Source organism: Struthio camelus, chromosome 9 (assembly GCF_040807025.1).
Source record: "Struthio camelus isolate bStrCam1 chromosome 9, bStrCam1.hap1, whole genome shotgun sequence".
Classification (NCBI taxonomy): domain Eukaryota; kingdom Metazoa; phylum Chordata; class Aves; order Struthioniformes; family Struthionidae; genus Struthio; species Struthio camelus.
The window spans coordinates 4424492-4450097 of NC_090950.1; the positions used below are offsets into that span (position 1 = coordinate 4424492).

The following is a 25606-nucleotide window of genomic DNA, read 5'->3' on the forward strand; positions in this document are numbered from 1 at the left end:
CCAGGGCTCAGCAAACCTGGTTTACTCTGCTCTGAAGCAGATGGTATCTTTCCCTCGAGCAGCTGCGACATCTGGGATGGAAAGTGGGAACAGCTGACAGGCACAGCTGGATGGACTTCAGCTAACAAGAGCAGCTTGTGGCATCACACCCACTCAGGCCCTTAGAAAAACATCCGGGGAAAGGCTTTGCCCAAAGCGCATCCATTTCATGAGATGAACTGACTGAGGAGACATTTGACTGTTTAATCTTTACCAGAAATAGCTGTAATTTTAGACCTAACACAAGCTGGGCTCATAGGTCCCAGTGCCATGCTCCCTTCACCTTTTCTATTCTGTTTATTTTTAAATTGGTCTTCTCCTAAAGCTGTTTTTATTTTAAGCTTTTGTTTAGTTTATTGTTTTAATCACTATATGAATTATTATTAATTTATTGCATTTTATTAATGTAAAGTTGTAATATATATGTATTCTATTATTTATATTTACTGTTTATTTATCTTTTTATGGATATTTTGAGGCTATTTCACAAAAAAAAAGAGAGAAAGACATACCATCACAGATATTGAAAATCTCATTGAATATTAATACTAATTTGCTATTTTCCTCTGGGGCTGGTTTATCAGCATGAGGGAGGCTTTCTTGGTTCCACTTCAAGCAGTGAGAAAACAGGAGGAAGACCTAGAGCTAGCCAGCTCTCTGCTGAGTATACAGGTATGTGTCAGCCAGTAGGCATTAGACGCTTTCCCAAGGTTCATCTAGGGGTACTGTCCTGAAAAGAGGCACTAAGGTGGCTGTAAACTCTGTCTACCCATCTCTTCATTTGAGACGTCACACAGCATCTGGGCTATTAATCCCTACAGACAAACAAATACTAGCTCACTCGTTCGCTGTGACATCTCTCTCGACTTCAGCATCTCTTATCCTTCCTCCCAAGCTATTAGTGTAGAAATTTCACTTGGGCTGGGCATGCAGGGGAAAGATATGAAAACGAGGTGCCCTAGGCTGAGTGCTGTCCCGCCTGGTCTAGACCCCTTCAGAGATGCAGCATGGAAATAAAAATCAAACCATTGCTGAGATTTGGTGGTACATGCTGAGTTAGTCCATGAATATTCATGGACACATCATTATGCCTTAATCTTATTTGTAGTATCAAAGTAGGTGTACAGTTATGTATTTGCAGATTACAGGTCTGGTGTTGTTCCCCTTAAGTAAGGGTGCTGTGAGACCTTTGAGCCAGTGGAGGTATGTTCATCTCCTCGTGTTTTTTCATACCAAAGGTTACAGATCTTCAGGAGGGGTTCAGACCGGTATTCTTTTGTTTCTTAGAAACCAGAAAGTCTTGATTTTATAGAAGAAATCCAGTAGACATAGGGGAAAGGCTGGCTTGGTGTAATTTTTCTGGCTTACATAACAAAAAAGAGCAAAAGTCGTCCTTAATCCCGTTTTCTCTTTTGCCTGTTTAAATCTGCCTCTTCACAATGAAAAAATCCTGCTGATTAGCAGCACATGCATTTCACAGCAAACCTCAGTCTGACACTGCTCACTGGAGGGTGGACCGATCCTTGCTCCTGGGAGCTGCTCTGGGAAAACTAAAATCCAGGGATAAGCTTTTACAGAAAACCTAAGTGGGGTTATGTGTTTTATTTCAACGTTGGGAAACCAAGGAGGAATCACTCCGATGAGAGGCACTGTAAAAGGTGGGCAGAGGAGGGGAAAGAGCAACAGGAAGAGCCGAAGCTGGGGTTTGATTCTCCTAGAACGACCCAGGAGAGAAGCGTGGATTACACTTCAAGCACGTGAAATAGCTGTTAAAGGTGCTGGTGAATTTTCAATGGGGAAAGTAAGTGGTACTCTCACGTCAAGTTTGTAGGTTTAGATGGTTGAAGGAGTTCAGTCCTTGATTGTTTTCACTGTGAAACACTGTCAGCAGATAAAATTGTCTTTTTGGTTACAGCTGTGAGATTTCTATTTGTGAATGATGCTACCCACAGATTGGGACCCAGTTCTTACGACGGCTTAGACTGGCACAGCCACTGAAATAAATGGAGTGATGACGTAGCTGAGATCCGTCCCTTTGCATGCAAACGGCGCTTTCCACCCAGGGATCAGAATACACTGCGTGAACGTGTTTCTCAGGCCTCGCAAACTGATTGGATGCAAGGCAAATCCACCTTTTTACTTAATTTGTTCAAAACAATTCCCAGCCATCGTGAGTCTTCCCCGTCACCAGGTAATCCTGGTTGTGACAAACACAGTGAGTGTATTTGCGCTCTCACTTTAGGTTCTATATTTAGCTAAGTGGTACCAGGAAAGCTTTCTGTGATTAAGCTATGTTGACTGTGGCTGTAATTACTTTCAGCATCAATGTGCAAACAGTGCGGTGTGTCACTGCGACGAGGTATCACTATGCCCAAAAAGGGTCTGGGAGTGAGAGTGAATTATGAAACTAAATGTGAATCAACAGTAGTGTTCCTTTGGGAAAGGAGAAGGAGAAAAAAAAGGTAATATGATAATAAGGTGTTTAAATGGAAAGACTTTTAAAGAGATATATGGGGTCATCTTTTCTGTTTGATGTCTACTTTTCACGAACAATGTGGATTAGTTAAGAGTTCAGAAAAGGAAGAATGAGAACAGAGGTTGAGAAAACATGACCTGCCGGGTAAGACTGCAAGAACGGATGTTCTTCTGCCTGGAGGGAGAAGAGAGGGAAATGGGTGCAAAGCAATTTTCAGGCAGGTAAAGCACCCATGGAGAACTGAGCTAGAAAGGAAGCACTGAGGGATGGAGCAGTGTGATCAAAAAAGATATTCCACAAAGTGGTGTTCTGGGACAAGACCAGGTGTCTTAGGTGTTCTTGTCTTACAGTAACATGTAGTGACATATTTGCCTTATCCTCACTGTTGTCTGCCTAAATCAAGTTCAAATTCATATTTGGACAAGGGGGGAAAAAAAGCAAATGAGGATAGACCTTTGCACCTAGTTTTTCCCCTCGGGCTGTCTACTGGACTCGATCAGAGAGTAGAACAAATCCCCCAGGTTCCATTCACAGCAACTCGCTGGGTCATGCTGTTCATGTGCTCACAACTGCTGCTCTTCCTGTGGGTTCCCAGCCTGAACTGGCCAAGCAGCAAGGTCCACCTGAATGTTTGCCCCTGCAGTGCACGATGCTTTGTTATGTACTTTGTTTAGAGTTAGTTTCAGTCAAGCAGGGTGGGAGAGGCAGCGAGAGTGAGTAATTTGGACCATGGCTGCCCAGGGTAATGCGATGTGGAGCACAGGTCCCCAGGGAAGGCCTGTCTGGGCTGGGAGCGTGCCTAATTCGTTTGATGAGGTGCCACTCTTTTCTGGCCGCGCTGAGCCTGGTCCTGGATTCAGTGCAATGGCTTGTAGCTCAAAAGAAGGTGGTTTGTAAAATGTTTTGTCCTACGTGTTTGCAAATGTCCTCCGGATAGAGGCATGCTAATAAATGCCTCCCCAGTTGGCTCAAAAGCATCATCTCTGCTGAAAAAGGATTAGACTCTTTGCAATTTTTGTCTGTTACATCGGATTTAAGCCTCTCTGGGCTGGGCCTCCTGAAGCCTACAGTCTCTTCTGCAGAAACTCTCCCCCAGCTGCTTTGGAGGAATCCACTGGTCCCCCTCTGCCCCTGTGCCTGCTGCGGCTGGCTGCACCTCTGCATCGAGGGAAAAGGTAAATAGAGAACGAGGCGTTCACGCCATGTGTAACAAGCGGCTCTTGGTACCGAGCAAGAAAAATTATCTCACCGAAACAGATAAAGGGAACAGAGTAGGTTTGTATGGCACAGGCCAGACCTCTCCTGACTCCCGTCCATGACGTAGGCAGCACCTCCAGCTAAAAGTCCTCTCTGCCCTGGCCACATGCCTCAGACCTGATTCGTGGAGTGGTTTGTGCGCACCTAGGATCTGCCCGGAGAGGAACCATGTCTGTGACGATATGCCAGTCCATGGGCTTCGTGGTGTCAGCTTTAGGAATAGGAGGTGTTATAGCATCAACATGCATGGACCAGTGGAGCACCCAAGACCTGTACAATAACCCAGTGACAGCTGTGTTTAACTACCAGGGCCTGTGGCGCACCTGCGTCAGAGAGAGCTCCGGCTTCACCGAATGCCGCGGTTACTTCACCATCCTTGGGCTGCCAGGTAGGGCTTGCTCACTGCTGGGCGCACCAAGGGCAGAGGGGTGGGAGGCAGTCCACTGAACGTCCGAGGCCCACTGTCTCCCAATCTTTGGTGAGAAGAAACCATATGTGAGTGGTGGTGATGGGTGATTATTATTATTATTTTTTTTTTGGTGCTGAGCTGGGGACACGAATTTTGACCAAGCTGACTTTTTGCTCAGGAGCAGGCAGTCAGCCCCTGAAGGATAGGCCCCTTGAAGGCATCTCAGCCTGACCCCCACCACGCAGCCAGGCTCTTCTGCTGGGATTCAGCAAAACCCATTACAGTTGCTTGCACATTCAGTGTCTAAGCTCTTGCCTGGGCCCTCTGTGCACCCAGAGGAGAGTCACTGCTCCGTAAGAAGATTCATCCACCTTGCTGTAGCAGAACAGCAGTCTTGGGTATCTGCTGTCACCCCAGCTACGTGGGTATATTTGGCTTTTTGGCAGAAACCGCTAGTGTTCTTGAGATCAGAGAGGACCTTTTTCGAAGAGGATATGTCACAGTTCAGCTCACTGTATTTCTGTATGGGATAACAACACCAGATTGGATTTCTCCCTAATTTACCTTTGGTTCCAGTTTCTTTCCCATAGAAATTGTTCCAGTCCTGGCTGCGCCCAGAGTATCCAGGGGTGCAAACAATTAGGTTATAACAGGATTATCTGGACTCCTTTCTTGCCTTAACGCACTGAGAAACAGGGCTCATAGTCTATCGTATCCATCTATTCTCTATGCTTTGACACAGCAAGAATGGTGGGAAGAAGCCAATTCTATCAGCAAATCGTTGCATAACTTCTGAAAAATAGCATTTCCTGAACACACAAATAAGCATTGTGCACAAAAATTACTTCTCTCACAAGTCTATCTCTGCACAAATCAAACCAGCATAACCCAAAGCAGATGTGGCCTGAGACACCAGTACAGAGACTGTTTCGTACCCTGGGCAGTATTATGTCACTCATCTTTATATGCTCGATCCCACCTGGCCTCTGATGTTAGCTCTGTTGCAGCCTCCCCGGGCAGGTGCCCTGCAGGGTTTGCCCCAGGGTATCTACCACTCGTTTGCTGAAGCTGTGGCTTTGAATGCTCCCAGTTTGTTCACCAAAAGCCCTGGGACGGGGCATGCGTTTCCCCTGCCTCCCTGAAGGGCACAGGCCTGATCCTGCCTGAGGACCCATTTGCGCAGTCCTTAGCAAAAGCTGCCAGTTGTAACGGGTACAAGTGGATGCAGCATGCCTTTTGCAGAGGAATAGTCTTTGGAGCAGGATTTTTGCATTCATGCACAGCTGTGGCAATTAGCAAAGCCGACCAATTTCGCAAAGGGAGAATGCATGAGATGGTGGGTAGGATAGATCAGCCAAACTTGATTAGCAGGCTGATTGCTTATTGATAAAGAGGTTAAGTTGCCATATGAATAAACAATGGAGACATAGAAAGCAAATCTCCCCCCAGGCAAACACACACTTCCATCACATTTTGAAGAGCTTCCTGAGTTTTTGAGCTCCGAAAGCTTAAAATTAAGGAAAACTTAACTGTACAGAAGGAGCAACTGAAGCCTTTTCAGCTGCTGTGCTCTGGAAACTGCTTCAATCTTTGCAGAAATCGGGAGAATACTTGAGGGTTTTGTTTGCTCATTTGTTTCAAAATACCTCTGTCACTAATTTCAGCATTACACTGGGAGAAACAGAGCATTTTTTTGCAATTACCAGCCATACTGACTACCAGCCCCCAGACTCGTGTCTGTGTGGTGGGTATTAATTTCCGAGAAAGGAACAGCAGCAACAGCAGGAACAGCAGTTGCATATGGACGGATCTTGCTCATTTATCAGACCTGCTGAAGGAGGTTGGTCTCTCTGACCAAGACATGGGAAAGCTGCACGCTGAAATCCAGCAGGCTCCGCGGCTTCCTTCTAGCCAGAGGCAGAAATGGGCATCCTAAACCGGATGTCAGCATCTCTAATGAACTTGTCATCTTAGAGGGCCAAAAGACTTAATGGGTGAATTACCGTGTGTGGTTTGCTGGGCCTATTGCTGTCATCAACAAAAAGGGATTAAAAAGCCCAAAGAACAAAGAGCAACTCTTTAAAATAACGGTGGGTGGGATCCTGGCTGCCTTGAGGTTGCTGCCAAAATCGCAGGTAGTGTTGGAGGGTCGGTGCCTTCCCTGCTGCTGTGCCTGTAGATGAATATCTATGTGCTTTTGTCCTGACTAGCTCAACGCTGTGGCCAGTGCTGTCAGCGCTGCCCTATAGTGAGGTGGGTTTTCTTTTCTCTTCAATGAACAGGGCTCGCTTCTTTTAAGTCACTCTTTTGCTCTCCCCCCACCTTTCTTCCTCCTGTTATATATTGTCTGACACTTCCAGTCTCTGGAGAAACTGGTACAAAAATAAGCTCCCCACTGCTGTGCTTTGTAGATTGACTCAGTCTCCTGGATTCTTCCGCTCCTACAGGCGTTTCTTCCCCCCAGTTGGTGAAGGGCAGTTGTATCCCAACCAAAAGGCAAGAAAGGTGCTAAAAATCAAATTATTAATTTGAAAAAAATATTGTTTAAGCAGATCAGCCCAGTGTTTATTTTAGCCGAGCTGTACCTTGATCTCCGTTAAAACCCCCTGCTAAGCACTTCGTAGTTAATGGTTTGTCAGCGTTTCCATTATAAACTCCTATTTATTATTCTGACAATGGCAATTTATATTGGGAACAATAGTGCTGGAGTGAATAAAAATAATAGGACTCTAGCAAAGCATCTAGGTGACCCGAGTACATCAATGAAGTTTTGGGGTTGGAGGCTTTTTTTTTTCTCCCAGTCCCTCGCTCCCATAGCAAAGATTAAACTTGCCTTGCCTATCATCTATCTTCAATTTAATTGAGAATTTTAATTTCAAATAGATTGAGGAAAAATCAAGATAATAGATGAAAATGAGAAATAACACAGGTAGTTTATGGCTCTCGCCTTAGCTGCTCAGCTATAAACAGCCAGGTGGTGGTGAATTATGTCACTTCAGAACTGAGCCCATTTGTTCTGATTTTGCTTTCTCTTATTAATTTTTGTTGCTTGCTTTGGTGTGTAGGCAGACCTCACTGTGATTGTCTGGAGGACATGATCTGAATTTGAACATCCAAATAATAAAGAAATAGCAGTAGCTAAACACTGGCAAAGCTGATAGTTTTACTTATTACTGAAGTTACAGGACACTTTCTGCTAAAAGGAACATTTTTCAGTTGCTTATAGCTTTGCTAAACTACGGTAACATGGGCAGTAATTATCCTGTCCTCTGTCTTGGTTTCTTTTTCTTTTTTCAGACCTCTTCAGCTAGACCAGTTCATCCATTTTTGAAAGAGCATTTTGTTTACAAGCCAAAACCTCTTATAACCCTTTCAGAGAGGCTGAGACATCTCCCTGTCCTAGGGCAAAAGGCTGGGGACTTGAAATATTAGAATATTCCAGCTATTCGGAACAGCAAACTTCTGAAAATCCGAGAGCACCTTGTTAAACTTCCATAACCAGTAGCTCCTGGTGACTGTGCAAGCTTTCGTGCTTTTCTCATGCTTTGAGAGTTCGGGGGGGGACTTGTGGTAAACTCTCTTTACACTATGGCGGGTGCTCTGCGGTCAGTCTTGGAAGGGTGGAAGAGGTACTGCGTCTCAGCGACATGGCGGTGGGTGTTAAAGGCGTGTTATGGGGTACGTGTTGCTAAAGGGGGTCAATGTTAAATAAGCCGTGGAAATGCAGTCATGAATAACCAGATTTTTGCAGAGGACAACTGCTTTCACTTATGCTGGTGTAAGGTAGCAGCGCTGAGTAGGTCTTCTCAGGGGAAAAGTCATGTCTTGGAAGCCTCAAAGTAGAATTCCCTGGATTTTCTTTCTCCTCTGTCAAAGATGTTCTGATGAAGCTTTTTCTTTGATACAACCGATGCACATTGTGTGGTGCAGCGCTAGTAAAACTCTCTGTCTGGGGCCCACTAGCCAAGGAAATGCCTCACGTCTATTCCCTGGAACTGTTTTCTTGCTGGAAGTGTGTAAGGATGGAGACTGCTAATTGCCGTGTCATGATCCTCAACCGGCAATGGCTGCAGCAAAGTTTCTTCAAAGCTCTGCTTGCTTGCTGCTTAAAATCCTTTAACCCAGTCAGTTCAGCTCCTAATTTGGAAATGTCTGCAGGCAACTGCTGTAACCTGCTTAAAGTCTTTCAAGATCAGCTTTGTGCAGAGATGGGTTGAGGCAGCCAAGGCAGGCTTGGGGCCTGATACAACCTACCAAGGGAGCCTGGGAGGCCACGTGGGGTTTGCACTTGTAGCAGGAGCTGAAGGAGGTGTGGGGACAGGGCAGGAGCCAACCTGAGACCCTTAGAAGGGCTCTCGGGCATCCTGATCCCCAGCGGCCATGGGAAGCTGCGTGCCAGAGATGGCAGCGAGACCAGTGCGGGGGTGTCAGGAAGTTAGATATCTAAGTGAGTTCCTTGCTACTCTCGCACCTTTACACTACGAGAGGACTAGAGGCATGAAAAAATAATCCTAAAGGATCTGGGCTGAGGGCCAGAAGGGGAGCAAGGTTGGGGAAATAGCAACAGGCTGCAGAGATAGAGGGCTGGGCTACAGCTTAAGGGCACATGGGGAAGGAAGCAGCTCTACACATCCCAGCTCTGCTGAGTGAAGCCCCTCTAGATCACCAGAGAACTAGCTAATGCCAGGTCTGAAAGGGGACTTAAAATCAACAAAATCTTCTGGATGTGAATCTGAGCTGGTATCCCTTTGGGACCAGCACAGTATCCATGCTCTAGTCATGAGCCTACTACAAAGCACCACCTTCGCTCTATAAAACTGCAGCTCCTAAACTAACGCTCCCTGGAGGTGAATGGGGCAGAGCAGGGCTGAGCTGAGACCAGGCGCTGCCATGATCCCCTTTCCCTGCAGAGTTTCAGAAAGCCTAGCCAGCCCTATGGCTACTATGGACTGGTGGCTCTCCACAGTTTCCTGGAGGTTGTGGTCATCACAGCAATGGCAGGACAGAAAGACAGGAGGGTGGGTGTTCTTTGTTTCAGTCGGGACAAGCTGGAAATGACTCGCAGGGTGTGAACTATATTTGCAAATTAGAAAGTAAATATGAGCTATAGGTGATTTTTATGGGAGAGGCAATGATAACATTCAGGAGTTGCAATGGGCCCCATGAACAGTTTTGAGATAATATAGAGTTGACGCCTGGGTAGATAAAGCAGGTATGAGCTGAAATAAAGGTTGCAGAGGGGAGTAGTCACAAAGTACCCTTCCTTTCTCCAGTTTGGGCAGATCCCTACAGATGTCCTCACCCTCAAAGTAGAAACCAGTCCAGTTCTCTGCTTCTTGATGGGGAAGCTTGGCATTTGGAAGAGCTGTCTTCCCATCACGTCCCTTCCTCAGACATTGCTCAGCGTTATCACGTAACATGGCAAGCCCTCTGCCCCAAGCATCCACCCACCCTCCTGGAGCTTCAGGTGCATGCTTGGAGAGAGGTCTACTACTCTTTAACCACTCTAAGCCATAGACATCTCCTAGGGTTGCTGGAGATGAGCATCAGACAGTCCAATCTGCCTTTGGCAAAAATGCTCAGATATGCTCTATAGCTATCTTGTCATCCAACCATTTTTTCAAGTTGTGATCATAGCCTGTGGCTTAGATAAAGCTCCCAGGTAATCTTACGTTATTGGGTTGGGTGCTGGGGAAATGGGGTGGTGAGTTTTTGCAACAGGAAATGTTTTTTTCCCTATCATGAACAGCTCGGAAATGACCATTAACAGTAAGCGCATTGCATTTTAGCTTAAGATAATGTTTCAGAAAGGCAGAGAAAATGAGGGTGAGGGAGGGCTGGGATGGAAGCAGGTTTGTCGGTTTTCTCCATAACTTTGCTACAAACAACCAAGGATAGTGTCTGTGGAAGCTTTGAATCTCCAGCATTCACAAGATTGATGCTAATCAGAGCATAAGAAATGGCAAGCGGCATTATGCTGGGCTAGCTGGTTAGCACCTTTGGCAATATGTTTAGAGATGAGCAAATAGAAACCCCTCCAAAATGCAATAATCCTTCAAAGACAGCAGTGCCTGGAGTGCTGAATGCTCTTGGGTGTTCATTTGCTGCTTAGCTAAAGATCTGCGGCGTGACCCTCGTTACCGAAGGTGCTTGCTCAGCTCCACTTTCTGAGAAAGCAAGTAAGAGCAGCTACTATGGGGTTGGGGGTGGAGGAGGATAAATTAACCACCATGGGGTGGCTAATCATGTTCAGAGTCACGGAAAATTTGCCCCCCCCCCAAAAAAAAAAAAAATCAAAGACAGACTGGTCCATCTGTGCTTTCTCACAAACCTGGAGACTGTTGGTGGTGTTTTTGGATTCCTCTACGGTGCTTTGGGGTTTTGATGCCCTTCAATAAGAGGGACAGTGGGAAGCGGTAAGCCCTATCAGCAGGTGGAAACTATATCCCTGAGGAAAGGTTAGCAAAGCAGTGCTGCCTGGGTGGCAGACTGCTGGCTCAGGACACGATTAGAGTCAGGAGTGTCTCGCACCCATACCTTGTGTTGCTGGACATGGCATATTTACATTGCTAGGAAGTGTGGGAAGGTGGATTAATCTTTCATCCAAAATACTCTTCATTGTCCCATTTTGAGCCATTATGCTTGTATTGGGAAGTCATTGCTGATAGGGACCAGCGTGTGTGCGGAGGGATGGAAGAGAGACTGTAGAAAGGTCTATGGACTGAGCCTGGGAAGGGCAGTGACCTGAGAACGGAATAAATATGTTGCTTTGCAAAGGGAAAAAGAGGAGGAAGCTTAAAGGCAGGTAAGGAAAGCACTAGGGAAGGAAATAGAAGGATGCAGCAGTAAGATAGAGTTGGGAGGAGACTTGCTGTGGGGCCAGGTTGATGTGCAGGGTGAGAAAGGGGGACTTGCAGAGGATTGCACCCTGTTAGAGATGCAGATTTTTCATAACTCAGCTAGGGGATTGTCCTCCTTCCAACGGGCCCACGTCAGAGAGCTTGAGAAGGTGAAAGCCAGCAGATCCTGGTGAAATGATGGCAGGGGGAAGGGAAGGAGAGGCAGATCTCCCTGTTGGCTTGAAGAGCTGCTCCAGCTACACACAATCAATCTCAGCAGAAGGGTTCAGAGAGAAGGGCGTAGTCATTTCCCTAACGGCAAAGCAAACACTTGGGCATGGTGCCCAGGAAGGCCACCTCAGCAGGCAACTGGGGCCAGGGCCTATATATCAGGGACCTCTTGCATGAGTTAGTGGCAGACCATGGGTCTTGGGAAGAAAGCACCACCCTCCAGAAACACGTCGCTCCCCTGGGCCAAGACAACCAGTCACCTCAACCTTCCTTTCCTACTTCCTCTCAGTCCAGTTATTACAATGGTTTGGTGTGGACACACCTGGAGCAGCGTAGTTGTGGAGCATGTTTTCATGCAATTGTCCAACTGTTTGATTTAGGGGAAAAACAGTAGTCATTTAGTCATTTTAAAAGTGCCTTTACCCTTGAGTGATAAAGACTTAAAAAAAAAAAAAAAAAAAAAAAAAAAAGGAAAAACGTGTTTATTCTTTTCATTCCTCTGCCCTTTTTTTTTCCTAGGGGTTATTTTTAACTGTAACCAGTCCCTGGGCCCATTTCTCTGTGCAGCCCTGTGAGCAGTTGCGCACAAATGCTGTGGGGTGAGAGTAGCCCTGGCAGCAGGGGTTACATCCCAGAGAAATATCCCTGGGACAAAGTTTGAAGAGGTCTAGCTTGGAAACGGAGCAATGTGGTCTCTTACCACTAGATGGCAAGAAGAAGACAAGCCCTGGAACATGACTGAAGGAGGAGAGGAGTCCTTCAGAGCTGTTAGGAAGCTCTATGGCTTGAGTGCAATCAGCCTTTCTGAATTGCAGGCTCTCCGTCCTCCCAGTACCGGAGTCTCTATCTGCTACAAGCTGTTGGGCAGTAAAGTAGGAGAGGGAGAGCTGGCCGCACTACCTGTTTTAGCACTTGCTGTTTTCCAGGCTCCTCGTTCCTCCCCAGCCCTAATTTTTCAAAATGAATCATCTTAAACACGGTATGTTTATGAGCATGCCCTCTTTCTAGCCTAGGATGTGCTTTAACAGAGCAGCTACTGTCATCTCTGGTTTTTGAGGGCTCATTTCTATGCTTTTGTCCATACTATTATTTTTGCTGGCATCTTCTGACCTTCAGATATGTTGGAGCTTGGAGAAAGCTTGCAAAAGTCAGTGGAATTGGCTAAAGTTGATAAAACTGCTGGAAGCAAAGAGGTTTTATGCCTGACCCAGGCGGGCTTCTGTGGCTGTGATTTGTGTCCCTGCACTACACACTTGAGTTGGTTTGGCTGCTACAGCAGGAGATACCAGAGCCCAGCACGAAGGGATTTCTGTTTGCTGCCCACCAGCTCGCTGCACAGCCTGGAAACCGGAAGCTGCCCAGTGTTGGGGCTTGGACCAGTGAAGCAAGTTGCTCTCACGTTATAAATTTGGGCCTTGGTGGGTGTTGATTTTCTCCAGCTCTGCCCTTCTGTATATCTGAGCTTTGTCAAGCCCAGAATATATTACGCTGCAGTGCTGCAGGACCCAGTAGGTGTTAAAGGGATGTCCTGGGTGGTCATGCTCCAGAACACAGACGCAACAGTCCATACATAATAACCCTGCTGTAACTCATCCATCCACAGAAATCAGCCTCACTTCCCTTCCTGGTAGTTTTCACACTGCTTCATAACAAAGTGATCGTATTGACTGTGTCTGTGGCACAGAAAGGTATCGGGATTGGATAAAGCAGGAATTTGTTTCTAGGTCAGGGTTGAAGTAAATCAGTTGGAACAGCGTATTAGATCAGAATTGATGAGCGTGAAGTCTGGAAGGTCCTTGTAACTCACTGTACTGCGTTGGCAGAGCAGCATGGCAAATTTATACTGCTCCCGTGAGCCCAGCACTTCTCCACTGTGGAAAGAGATAATTAATTTCCTAATTCTTGCAGCCCCCATCCCGTTTCACAGACCAGTACACCCCCATCCACTGCAAGCAAGCAAAAAAGGCATTTTTCTGATCTGTCTCTGTACCCTCCCTCTCCTGCTCCCCCCTACCCGGTCTGCACCCCACACACGTCCACAGGTGCCTCTCCTCATTTCGCGGTGTGGGTTTCATCGGGGCTGCATGGTGGATCATGAGGACACGGATGGGAGGAGACCAGGCCATCCCCTGTGGCCCCGTGGGTGGGTAGGTAGAGGAGCAATTCCTTATCAGGAGGAGTCTCCATGGAGGTCTAACTTGGACCTTCATCCCCATGTTTTCTGGCCATTGCTTTATCTTAGGTTGCAAGAGGTTTGCTGGGTCATTTTGCAGCTCTTGGATCACTGTCTGGGAGGGGCGGGGGGGCGAGCATCAAGGCAGTCTTGGCTGTGCTTTCCTGGCAACACTGGCGGCAGGGGCAAGAGGAAGGGAGGAAAAACCCCTATTTGTTCTCCTGGGTGCTACGAGGACTGAGCTGGTGCCCTCACGGTGCAAGGACCAGGAAGGGCCTCTCTGTCCTGGGGTTAGAAATGTCCCCTGTCTTGACCTCTTGGCAGATTTGCTTCCACTCTGGAAGTGGTCAGAAAAGAGCCAGAGCCAGGGAAGCGATGACCTGCGTTAGTGCAAGGTGCCCTGGGGAAAGGAGGATACTGTGGCAAAAAGTGATGGCTGTGAGGCTGGTGATGAGGTCACCTGCGAACAAAATCTTTCCCTCGCCTTCCACTCGGGAGCATTCGTACCGTGCCAAGCATGCAAGATAAGTCTAACAGACATCTAAGTATTTTGATAGGAGGGGGAGGCGCATGTTCCAAGTGGGTTGCCCAACACTTGACCAAGCATGGCTGTTTAGCTGGGGAAGGACAAGCACTTCTAAAGGACAAAGGCTCATATCTCTGGCCCTGCCAGCACAAACCTACCCAGCGAGAGTGAAACTGGACTATCTTGCAAAAACATTTTGAGCAAACACACCACTCAATGGAAACAATCTGATAAGAGCCGCTGCATTTCTGGTGGCTCAGTCAAGAGGACTTCAGTGTTCCCTTTAGGTCTACGGCTTCATCTGGGCTGTCACCTCCTCTCTCTGGGGGAGACACCATGTCCACAACAGTCTGTCAGGTGATGGGGTTCATCGTGTCATCGCTGGGCGTTGCGGGGTGCATCGTGTCCACTGCCATGGATATGTGGAGCACGCAGGACTTGTATGACAACCCAGTCACGGCTGTCTTCCAATATCAGGGGCTGTGGAGGAGCTGCGTGAGGCAGAGCTCTGGCTTTACAGAGTGCCGGCCTTATTTCACCATTCTTGGGCTGCCAGGTAGGGGCAAAAGATGCATCGGGTTTGAGCGAGGAGCACTCCTGTAACTCTGTACAGCTTTCATCAAAAAGCAGGAGCAGGTATCTTAAAGCACTTTGCCAGGAATAAAATTTCCAGGTTACTCAGTGTACGAGCATAAAAATATGTGCATATTTGTTAGCAGGATAATACCTTTAGTTGGTAGAGATTACGACCTGGAGCATGTGTATGTGATCTCTGGATGAATGTCGTAGGTTCAGCTCCATCGCTGGCATAAATCAGCACACTTCCATTGAAGTTGGGTGACTGAGGATGCTTAAACCAGCTTGTAAATTCTGTCCCTTTGAATCCAAACACAAGGAAAACAGCTGCATGCAATTATTATATTGTTATTAGAATAATGGCTTCTACAGAAACCAACTGAATTATAATATTTCCTGAAGAGAAAAAGGTCTTCTTAATTTTTGCACTGAAGAAATCTGCTTTTGAACAGCGTGTGTGGGAAGGGCTAGAAGGGGAAGGAATTTTCATTCGCTTTATGTTACCTGGGGAGGTTTTGTGGTTGCAGTAGTAGGTTGCAGAGGGGCTTTTATTTTCTGGTTTGCTTCCAGTTTGCTGTAAAGCAGCAGCCAAACTTTAAAAAAGAGCTGTCTCTCCCACCGCACTGTACACGAGTATTATGAGGGATGCTGCAGTGCTCTCAAGCTTGCGGGACCCCAGGGGCGAGAGCAATGCTGAGCCTGACTTGCCGTGTCTGCCTCCAGCCTCTCACGCCTGTACCCTGCCAATGAGCAAGAAACACGGCTTAGAGAGCATTTTTCCACTCTATGTACGGGTGCAACCAGGTACAAGTAACCGCTAATGAACACAGGCCTTTTGCATCTATTGAATGGTGCAGAGGGGAGCGTGAATGCAGGATGAATGTATTTATATGTGCTTACAATGCTATGCAGGTGATTGTATTTTAAAGGATCAATGAAGCAATGGTAAGCATCATTTTGATGCTAATTTCTCATTATTAAGACTCTACTTGTTATGTTATTTTTAAGTAATATTGTAATAAGAAAATGTACAAGACATTCACAGACATTTCCTATTGTGTCATAGCAATGTTCTACCAGATTTTTTTTTTATTTTATTTATGTGTCCATTTAGTTGATGACTACCTTGAAAGATAAAGAGGGAATGTCCCAGCTCGAACTTGGTTAATTCAAAAAAAAAATTTTTTTTCCCTAAACTTTCTAAGTTCCATTAATCATAACTGGTCATAAAGTTACATTTCCACTTTTGAATTTTGTATTAGTATTAGAAACACAGGTGGTGTTAGTTTAGACGAATTTATATTGCTTTATTTCACTCACCTCTCACATCAACACTGATGGAAAGACAGCTCTGCAGCTTTATATAGGTCTGAAAAACATGGTGATGCAAACTATGGTTTCAGATCACTGAAGTTTATTTTGATGAATGTGATTGCACAGACAGAGTCTTCTGTGCACACCGTCCCTTATGTGTATGGAAATCAGGTGTGCAAAATGAGCAGCCATACGAGTGTAGATATCAAACGCAGACATACTTCATATCTCATGCAAAATATGTATGCAAAGATGTGCAGGCAGTTTCTGCGCTTCACTTTAACGATAGGGCTGTATACGACCCAGTGCTCCTAATGCAAATTTTTTTTCCCATAGTCAAACTTCTCCCATTCTGTTGGTCTGAGACCTTCTACTCCTTCCTCCTGGGAGGAACCACTGACCTTTGAAAAGCAACTCTATTCAGAGGGCTTTTGATGGCTGCCAAAATTCACTTTAAAACTGCCATTTTCCAAACTGATCCCACCTTCCCTCCCGTGAGCCAGGTGGAGGGGCATTGAAGCCACAGAACAGGAAATGCTTTCTTCTACTCACCGTCTCTTTGTGAAGATTGTACATAAGTCAGCCTCGTGGCACTGACATCCCATGACGTGCTGATGGGCTACTTTGCATTGTGTCTATTGTGCCCTGCTGTGTCCCTCTCCTCTTCCTCTGGCTGCAGAGGGAACAGTCCTCCCTTTCCATGGAGAACAGTCTTGCTTCGACAGTCACGCTCCAGACACTGGGGACTTCTCAGCTGAGCAGTCCACGGTATCTCTATGAAGTCTTACGCTAGGGTCACTTCTTGAACAGGACCATCGTTGTGATGGCACCTAGGAACCCTAAGATCAGTGGGAAGCATCCCAGGAAGGAAAGACTGTCTTGGGGACAGATCCCAAAGGTTACAAGGACCTTCCATCACAATCCACAGCGTCTTACGTTGCCCTGGAGCATCTGTCTCTCTTTCCCTCCCTGAAACCAAAGCAGATGAAAAGAAACTTAAGGAACTGTAGCAGTAAATGAGAATTGTGATTTTCTTCTCTTTGCAGCTTCCTGCTTTGCATCAGGTGCAGCACGAACACCCTTTGAGGGCTGATAAGGCATATCCGTCAGCTTCTTGTTCTCTGATGAATAATAACTAATGAGCTTGCACCTGGGGGCTGATGAATGGGAGATTGAAAATCCTAGCCTCGTTAGCACTTGTTATCAGCTGATAAGGGCAAATTGAGTCATAAGAGCAGCAGAAGGTGGTGTAGTCCCAGTCTATGGGACATCAGGCTGTGGCTTCTCAAGTGTGATGGTAAGCAGCAGTGAGTCCCTGCACTAGTGTGGTTCTCGTGGTCACCCTGAAGAGCGATGACAGCCCATGCATGAGTGCCAGGTCCCCAGCACCTGCTCTTACCTTCCTGAGGAGAGAGGGTTCAGCAGCCCTTGCAATGCTTTTGACCACCCTCTTTGCAGTGCTTTGCTGGTGCTGCCGCCTTCCTGTCTCTGCCCGGGCCACGTGCGTAAGCACAGATACGAAGCGTCTGGAGACAATGTTAAATTGCAGGCAAGATGGGATATGGGCCATCTTATTAGAAAACCACCTTGGTAGTCAAATGCCTGGTCTGTTCACTTCACTTCTCTTTCATGCTTAAAAGGTGCAAGTTTTCCCTTTGCTTTTCCCCCTACTCTTCTACTCCAGCTACGAGGACTCCGGAGGGTTGTTGTGAGGGTTGTTGCTACATTAGAGCTGTCTGACTCAGCTCGCACGGGCACTATCCACCAGCAACATAACCCAACTCCGATCAAGCATTCCCGTCTTGGTGGCAGGCTGCTAAATAAATTCAGGCCTGGGATATTTCCATGATATATTAATGCAGATGTACAGGTGTACACAAGACTGATACTGCAAATAGCCATGCAAAGGACATGGAGTGTGTTGCTGAAGCTTTGTTGATGCCCTTTAGCATGTGCGCAGTGTTTGGCAAAGTGATTTTTTCTTCTCCTGTGCCTTGTATTTTATTGTAAAGGAGGAACGTACAGAGCTCCACTTTTTTGCACAGCTGTTAGAAATACTGTGGATAGCTGGATGGCACTTTGTGCTTTCACTTCAATTGAAAAACAGAAAGCTTTCCCAGTCATTTTGGTTACAAAATAATTGATGCTTTTTTTAAGCCAATCAGCCCAGCAACAACATAGCGATAGCGTAAGGCTTATACCACTGAGTAGTGAGGACACATCACGCAGAATTTGTCTTCCAATGGAAATTCAGGTGTTTCTAGAAAGCGGTTTAGGAGCAGCAGAACGATGGAGCCTAGCTTCCTACGTATTTCTGTCACTTGGCTGAATTTTTAATGGAATTACTACTTTTTTTTCATATTTCACTGTGAAATTTATTTCTTTTCCACTCGAGACTTTCTTCTCGCAGAGAAATCTAACGCTGTTATGCAAGCTGCCACCTTTGACTGCAGGACCCAGCCAAGTAGATAGGTTAGCATTAGTAACAAACTTTCCAGTGTCTAATCCAGACTTGGAAATGTTTCAGACTCTCTGTCTTTCGTCCTTTGAAGTTTGGTTGAAATCAGCCTAGGAACTGGCAGTTATTGCTGGAGCAGAGATGCACATAAATAGGGAGACAGGTGAAATGAGCAAATCCTTAAAAACTAAGCTAAGGACAGAAAGTTTCTGTTCTGCACTGAAATGTAGAGAGAAAGCTTTGAAACGTCCAGCAATAAGTCCATGTTTCTTAGCCTGGGATAGCTGAGACGTTTTAATTAAGAACCTGAAATACTCTTACAATGTTAAACATCCCCTGTCACACAGAGAATGACTATGAATGTCAGTATCTTCAGTCAACTTAGACTTTTACCTTAGCCGGCAGTCAATACGAAGAGCTCCAGCTTTCGCACGTTGCAAAAGTCCCAACTGTTCCGTTCCCATGAAACGTTTTTCAACACAAAAGCGATCCGCTGAACTGTTTCGTTTTGAGCAGTAGCAGAGGAGGACCCACGAACCTGCTTCACACTTACACCAGCTCCTTTCCGTGGACTTCGGCTGAGTAAATCACGGCTGGTGCCGACGACCGTTTACAAAAAATTACGTCTAAGCCCTGAAAGGAGGAAGCTCTTTGGGATGGTGAGACAACCAGCTGGACTTCTGCAGGCGCCCCAGATAATGTTGAGTGTAGGCCTGTTTTACATGGGGTGGGCTCTGCTTTCAGCAAACCGACTGTAAAATGTTTTGCGGAGGAGAGGGAGGTAAAAATATTTTTCTTTCTAGGGAGAAACAATCTTTAAAAAAATGGAAAAACTCCAGGGAAAGAGCAGTGCCTTTGGAAAAAAATATTCTAATGGGAAATCTTCTAACAGCTGCAACTTTATTTCAGGCTTCCAGGCTCTGGTGAATCTCGGTTCAGTGGCTTTGTTGCTTTGTTCAGCTCTTGTTGCTTTGTTTTACAGCAATGTTTCAGGCAGTGAGGGCCCTCATGATTGTGGGCATTGTCCTGGGTATCCTCGGCCTCCTGGTGTGCATTTTTGCTCTGAAATGCATCCGTATCGGCAGTATGGAGGATTCTGCAAAAGCCAACATGACTCTGACCTCTGGCATCATGTTTATTGTTGCTGGTAAGTGCACGGTGTTCTGTCTCTCATGTACAATTGAACTGAGAAATTGAAGGTGGGGCACATCTTCACGTACTTCCAGTCATTGGTAGCAGAAGCTCTGGAGCAGCTCAAAGCAACGCTGCTTGCGTAAAGTTATTAGCATTCACTTTCAAGCCCGGGTTCCTGGGATCAAATGATTCTATGAGAATTTCTACCTCTGCTTAGTAAAAGTAAACCAGAAGTTTGTGGTCTTCATTTCTGAGGAGGAAAAATACAGAAGCCTGAAAAAGCAGATTGCAGATAAAAAAGAAATTAGATCATTTCCTGCATGTGTTATTATTAAGAATCATAGTATTATTTATTTATGCAAAACAGTTGTTGTATAAAGAGCCTCAGGATTCGTATATAATCATTTTATTAAGACTCGCAGGATTTTGGTAGCCTAGTTTGTAATTTTTCAATACCTTGGGTTACCAGGGAGGGTACATGAATGCACAGTGTTGCCCAGCTACCTCTAAATTGCAAATGCTTAAGAACATCACTTACAGATTTTTCCCACAATTTATTTTAGATAAGTAATCATATCCTCGTGTAGGCAAGGAGAATGTCCCTATTTAAAATCCTTATGGTTGAGCAGCGCTTGCTGGTGCTGGCATATCGGACATACAACACACAATCCAAAGATGTACAAGCTAAGTGGAGGGAAACACCTTATGCAATGAAGCTTTAATTTTGCATTTAAAATCTATCATTTTACCCATTTAAGTCCGTGAAGAATTTGGTCAATGAGAACATTTGAAAGTCCCACCCACGCATTCCCAGAAGGTGGCTGAAAGGATAGATGGTCTAACTGACACTTGGGATGGGACATCCCTTGGCCAGCTTCGCCCACTTCCAAATGAGTCCTTCGTCTCAGCTGGGCGAGGAGTTAGATACCTACATGTCTTGAGTTAGGTACCTACATGACACGACCTTTAGCTGTGTTTTGCACCTCCTTCCGCACTCTGAGCAGACTTCACATGTTCACAGGGTTGCCTGGTTTCCTTGCTTTCAGCCCTAGCAGGCCCCATAGCCCCTCACAGCGCTGTTCTGCTCTTCACACGGGGACCCTGCCGCACCCTCTCACGTCCGTTCCTCTACGCAGCAGTGACCTCCGTTTGTATGACCGCTCCGCTAGAATGAGCAATAGTGAAATACTAAACAATAACGCTATTTCTGCCAGGCTTGTCATTGCGGGACCTCAGAGTGACCCTCCGTACAGATGGATGGTAGAAGTTCCTGCCTCTTAGCTCTTAGTCTTTCAGCTGCCAGCAGACCCAGGCAGACTTTACTACTTCATTCAGCTTTCAGCTTGTGAATCAGAGATATCTCCTCTTCCACATGATGGGAAGTGTGTATTCACACTCAGAGAAAAATCATTTCTGGATATGGAATCTTTTTTACACATTTCTCACTGCAAAACAAATCTGGAAAACTTAACTATTAGATTTTTCTCAGCAAATGAAAGATTCCACTTGCTAAACTCTTTTTTTTTTGTGACAAAATGCATTAGTAGAAAGACTTTGACTGGTCTGATTAGGGATTTTATAGTTTAACATTTTATTCTTGCTACGGGAAAGTAAACGTATGGAAATTTAGGCAGAAATATGAATACACTGTAGGTCTCCCTTCTTCCTGAAGATACCATGTCAGAACACAAAGCAGCATCTCATCCACCTTTTTCAGAGCTGTAACGTGCTTCCCCAAGGTCCAAGGTGGTTGTTTGTGGGTCTCAGACTGCCCTTCTGTCTGATCACAGGTCTGTGCGCCATCACTGGAGTGTCTGTGTTTGCCAACATGCTGGTCACAAACTTCTGGATGTCCACTGCCAACATGTACCAGGGAATGCAGAACATCCAGACGAGGTGGGTTACTCCTCTGGCTCATGGTGGTCCACGGTATGAGATTCCCCTTAGGGCCAGGGCAGGCTGTAGGCAAGGCTGGTGAAGGAAAAACAGACTTTGGGTGCAGATTAGTTTGGACCTAGGACTCGGGAGATTTATGGAGCCATTTCCTTATCTGGAGATAAAGACAATTAGTCCAAGAAAATTGACTAGGATCTCTCTAAAATGGAGAACAGACCTCCATCTAAGACAAATCTGTACACAAGCCTGCCCTCACAGGACCTTCTGCAGGGCCAGAGGGAGAACGGGAGGGAGAAAAATGCAGCAGAGAGAGCAGCGTGGCAGAGCTAGAAGGCCTTTGAAGCACCCAGAGTGCCATTTCTCAAAGCGTTTCAGAAGAAGTTATGACAGCACTGACCAGGCACATCTCTCTGTTTTGTAGGTACACCTTTGGCTCAGCCTTGTTTGTTGGCTGGGTAGCGGGAGGCCTGGCCCTCATAGGAGGCATTATGATGTGCCTTGCTTGCAGAGGACTGGTTCCAGAAGAATCCCAGTAAGTCTGTCCGTGCTAGACACTGAAGCGTATTACGTGAAGCCCTGGGCACTGGGAGCATAGACAGCATATAGCCAGCACACCATAGCACCGATCCATGCGTAATACCCAGGTTACAAAAGTTATCATGAGATCTATGTGCCCGGAATGATAAGTCTGTTTGCTGGGTGATGTGGGTTACCAATGAGTGTTTCTCTTTCCTGACTACGTGACTTGCATAACAAGTTGAGAGGGGAGGAGATAGCAAATCCTAAAATCCAATACTAAAATAATCTAAATACTAAAATCTAGTGAACAGTTATAAAATCTGCAGTGTGCTTGCTGGCTAAGTAAAGCCCGTTAATTGCAGCTTTGATTGCAAATCGAGTAGCCGATCATCAGTGGGTGCAGGCTGCAGAAACTGAACTTCAACTTGCATCAGCTAGGGCTTTGTACACCATCGTGTTTGGTTGTTACAAGGGGGTGCGTCACTCAACCCAGGATCTGTTCATGGCAAAAAAAGTGGAAGTTTACGTACAAAATTGAAAGAGACTGTTGCAGCCTGCCCATGGACAGTTGGCTCTGAGCTCGCTCGCTGGCTCCGAGGGCTAACACAGTCAAAAGCTGCTTCAAATCCAACAGCAAACAGGAACACAGGGGGCAATGCTTTGGGTTGTTCCAGAGCCTCTGGTAGCTGATGCCATCTTTTATTGCTCTTTCAGTTACAAGGCAGTGTCCTACAACGCGTCGGGACGGAACATCTCCTACAGAACTGGGCCATATAAGGTTGGGTCTGGTTACGAACCTGAAGCGAAGACTAGAAAGGGTGCAGGGTATGAAGAAGCTGCTCGAAGCGAGGACGGGAGACGCTCATACCCTTCAAAATATGACTATGTTTAGTAGTCCTTCTGGGCTAGACATGCGCTGTCTTTTATAGAAAGTTTTTCAGTACAGAAATGAAAAGTATATGCAAAGCAGCCTGTAAATAAGATTGTGTTTTCTGTTGCATTTCCCCTACTCTGAAGAAATATTCTAACTGGTTATGAACATTGGTTTTATCTGAGTGCTCACTGGTATGCCCAGCATGAGGAAGTCTATAACAGAAGTCATGCCTTTTTGTGCTCTTAGAGTACAATGGTATGCTCATATTTCAAATATGAACTTCAATAGCCAGTTCTAGGATTATGCCTTCTGCCATTTTTGAAGTCTTCTAATAGGTTTGAATTCACATTAGTAACAGCCCAGGTAGAGTTAGTAGTTATATGGAAATCCATGGCAGTCACTTGGATGTCTGTAACTGAAAACCAGAGAGTGAAATAGTATATTTAAAAAGAAGTTAAACCAAAATTGTTGTGCTGCCCTGATAAAATGGGCAAATACTTCCGCAACACAGTAGACATGCTGAAGACCGGTGTATAAGAGCAATACTAGCCCCATGCCTTTTCCCCTTTGAGCAGGCTTTCATGCGACTGTGTAATGTCATCCCCTACTTTCTCGGGGTTTAGAGAGATGAGCAGTTCCTCGTGACCCCAGTGTCCTTCGTTCAGCAGAAAAAGCAACGCTTTGCTGAAATGGTAGTGTACCTTTACTCTCATTTTGCCACCTGCTCTTATCGTAGCAGGTTGAAAAGCAAAAGTAATGACCTAGTAGTCTCCTGTATTATTTTGTTGAATATTTTTAGTAAATCCAGGTGTCTCCCTCTGAGTGTGGCCAGTGCATACAGATACTATAGTCATGGGATTTTGCTCCTCAGTCACTATCTCTATGCAGATACATCATCTTTGCTTTGCCGATTGTTCTATGATGCTCATCTGCTGTGATATTTAATCTGATTTATGCTACTTAGGCATTTGTTATAACGTGTGATACCAAAGTGTATTTATTTCTTCAGATCTCATCAGGGAATATATATAATCCATTGTTATTCCTATGCTTGATGTTTGCTGTAATAGCTGAAAACCTCTGTGTGCTACTGGTGTTCCTGCAAATGTCATCTTTAATGAAGCCAGAGGAGTTTCTCATTTAGAATTAATTAGTTACATCTGGAGCAGAAATCCCAGGGAGCATTAGTTTTCTTGTGTTAATTCTTCCCCAAATGATGCGAATATTAACTCCTTAATGGGACACTGCCTCTTCTAGCCAATCCACCTGAGAGGACATGTATTTGAAGGTGTCAAGGGCAGGAGAAGAGAAGCAAGAATTTACAAGGGACGGGAGTGCTGTGCGCTGCGTTAGCCTGTCCTTCCACCTAGTTCCAGAGCACATCCTAGTGAGGCTCTCAAAGAACGCCTATTAGCAGAGTGATGGGTGCCAAGGAACAGGGTAAAAAGAGAGAAAAAAAAAAAATGGTCCAAAGCCTCCAAAGTCACCATTTTGATAGATGTCTGCAGAGCGTATTTGCTCCACTTGCTGTAATAATTTTAAGTTCTCTGCAGTAGTTCACTGCCAATCTTGTTTTGGAGAAAAGCTGCTTTTCCCTTGGGTGGATTCACATTCTAGAGAGAGCAGCAGTTCGAGCTGAACATTTCCCCAGCGTTTGATCTTTGTTGGGTTCCCAAGTCTAGCGAGTATCTCCTGTGGCTTGCATGAATAGCATGGGTAGGCTGTCCTGCTGAAAACCAGTGCTCCCAGTCAGCACCAAAGTGTACCCACCAGCTCTCCATTGCCACCAGCTCTCCACCAGCAGGTGGAGATGCATCTTCAGCATGGGTCCAGGAGATGAGGAGACTGTATCTCGGGACAGATCAGTGACAGGATGAAGGAGCGCACAGCATGGGATAGCAGAGGTGGCAGGAGGGCAGTGCTGGGGCCCGCGAGTCAGAGAAGATAACCACCATGCGGCGAGTTGTGAAGAGCTTCTTTTCACACAAAGAAGGCTTTATCCCACCTTGGTCAGACCCCTGCTGCCACCTGGGGCCGATTCCACCATTCAGAAGAACTCCATCATTTTTTAGAGGAGAGCAGCTTGGTTGTGCAGCTCTAAATGTCCTTTTTTTAAAAAAAAAGAAGGAAATCTTTTCAATGGATTTTTCCCCATCTCCCAGTAAAAACATAACTTTTCCGCCCCCCCCTCTTTTTTTTTTGCATACTGGATTTGCTTTATTTTTGTTTTGTTGTTTGTTTGTTTGTTTTTTTGTACTTGAATATTAAAAAAAGAAAAAGTCTTTAAGACCCTAAGTCACTGTTTTTATTTGTTCTCTCCTCATCATGAAGAGTAGCTACCAATTTGCCTGCATAGCTACACTTATTCCAACTTTGGATTCTGCAGTTTCTCAGGAGTATTATGGACAAGTGTAGATGGCTGAGGGGAAGAAACAAATGAAGTTTTTTGCTTTTTTCCCCCTTTGTAAGCTATATATGAAAAATGATAGGATTTATAATGTCTGATTTTCCAATTTCTTTTCTCCTTCTCTGTTTTTCACATTGTAAAGTTAGTTTTCTTTGGAGAGGGTGCTATGAACACTATACGAATACAGTCTGCGATCATCTTTATATTAGAAACATCTGTGTACAGATCTTGGCGTGCTTATCAAAATTTGCCATCTCAGCTCCCAGAAGCTTAATAACTTAATGATTGGATCATATTCTGGTAGGCACCAGTCTAAAACCCAGAATACTTCTGCAAGAAATCTAGAAGGTCTTAACGCAACCCATCACCTGCACAGTAAAACATGCTGGTACCTTCTATTAAAAAGCAATAAGTCATGTATTAACAGACGGCTCTTTAGCTGTGTAAACACATGGAGAACATGCAATGCAAACCGTGA

At 45.6% G+C, this 25606-nt stretch overlaps 1 protein-coding gene across 2 annotated transcripts; it reads left to right on the forward strand.

Moving 5' to 3' along the window:
* The first annotated feature begins 3851 nt into the window (after positions 1-3851).
* Positions 3852-25003, forward strand: CLDN18 (claudin 18). 2 transcript variants are annotated; one of them, XM_068954749.1, is made up of 5 exons: positions 3852-4160; positions 19281-19445; positions 21223-21328; positions 21750-21860; positions 22562-24999. In XM_068954749.1, the coding sequence occupies exons 1-5, from the start codon at positions 3941-3943 to the stop codon at positions 22737-22739; spliced, it is 780 nt and encodes a 259-aa protein (XP_068810850.1). In that variant the 5' UTR covers positions 3852-3940; the 3' UTR covers positions 22740-24999. The 2 variants fall into 2 exon arrangements, with proteins under 2 accessions (XP_068810850.1, XP_009688802.1); XM_009690507.2 differs by lacking the exon at positions 3852-4160 and adding an exon at positions 14170-14506 and having other exon boundaries at positions 22562-25003.
* The last annotated feature ends 603 nt before the right edge of the window (positions 25004-25606 follow it).

Bases quoted from the DNA above. Each gene is read 5' to 3' on its own strand.
- CLDN18 (XM_068954749.1), top strand. From the start codon at position 3,941: ATGTCTGTGACGATATGCCAGTCCATGGGCTTCGTGGTGTCAGCTTTA. The intron at 21,329-21,749 runs GTGGGTTACTCC...TCTGTTTTGTAG, and splicing joins ATGCAGAACATCCAGACGAG to GTACACCTTTGGCTCAGCCT. The intron at 21,861-22,561 runs GTAAGTCTGTCC...TTGCTCTTTCAG, and splicing joins CTGGTTCCAGAAGAATCCCA to TTACAAGGCAGTGTCCTACA.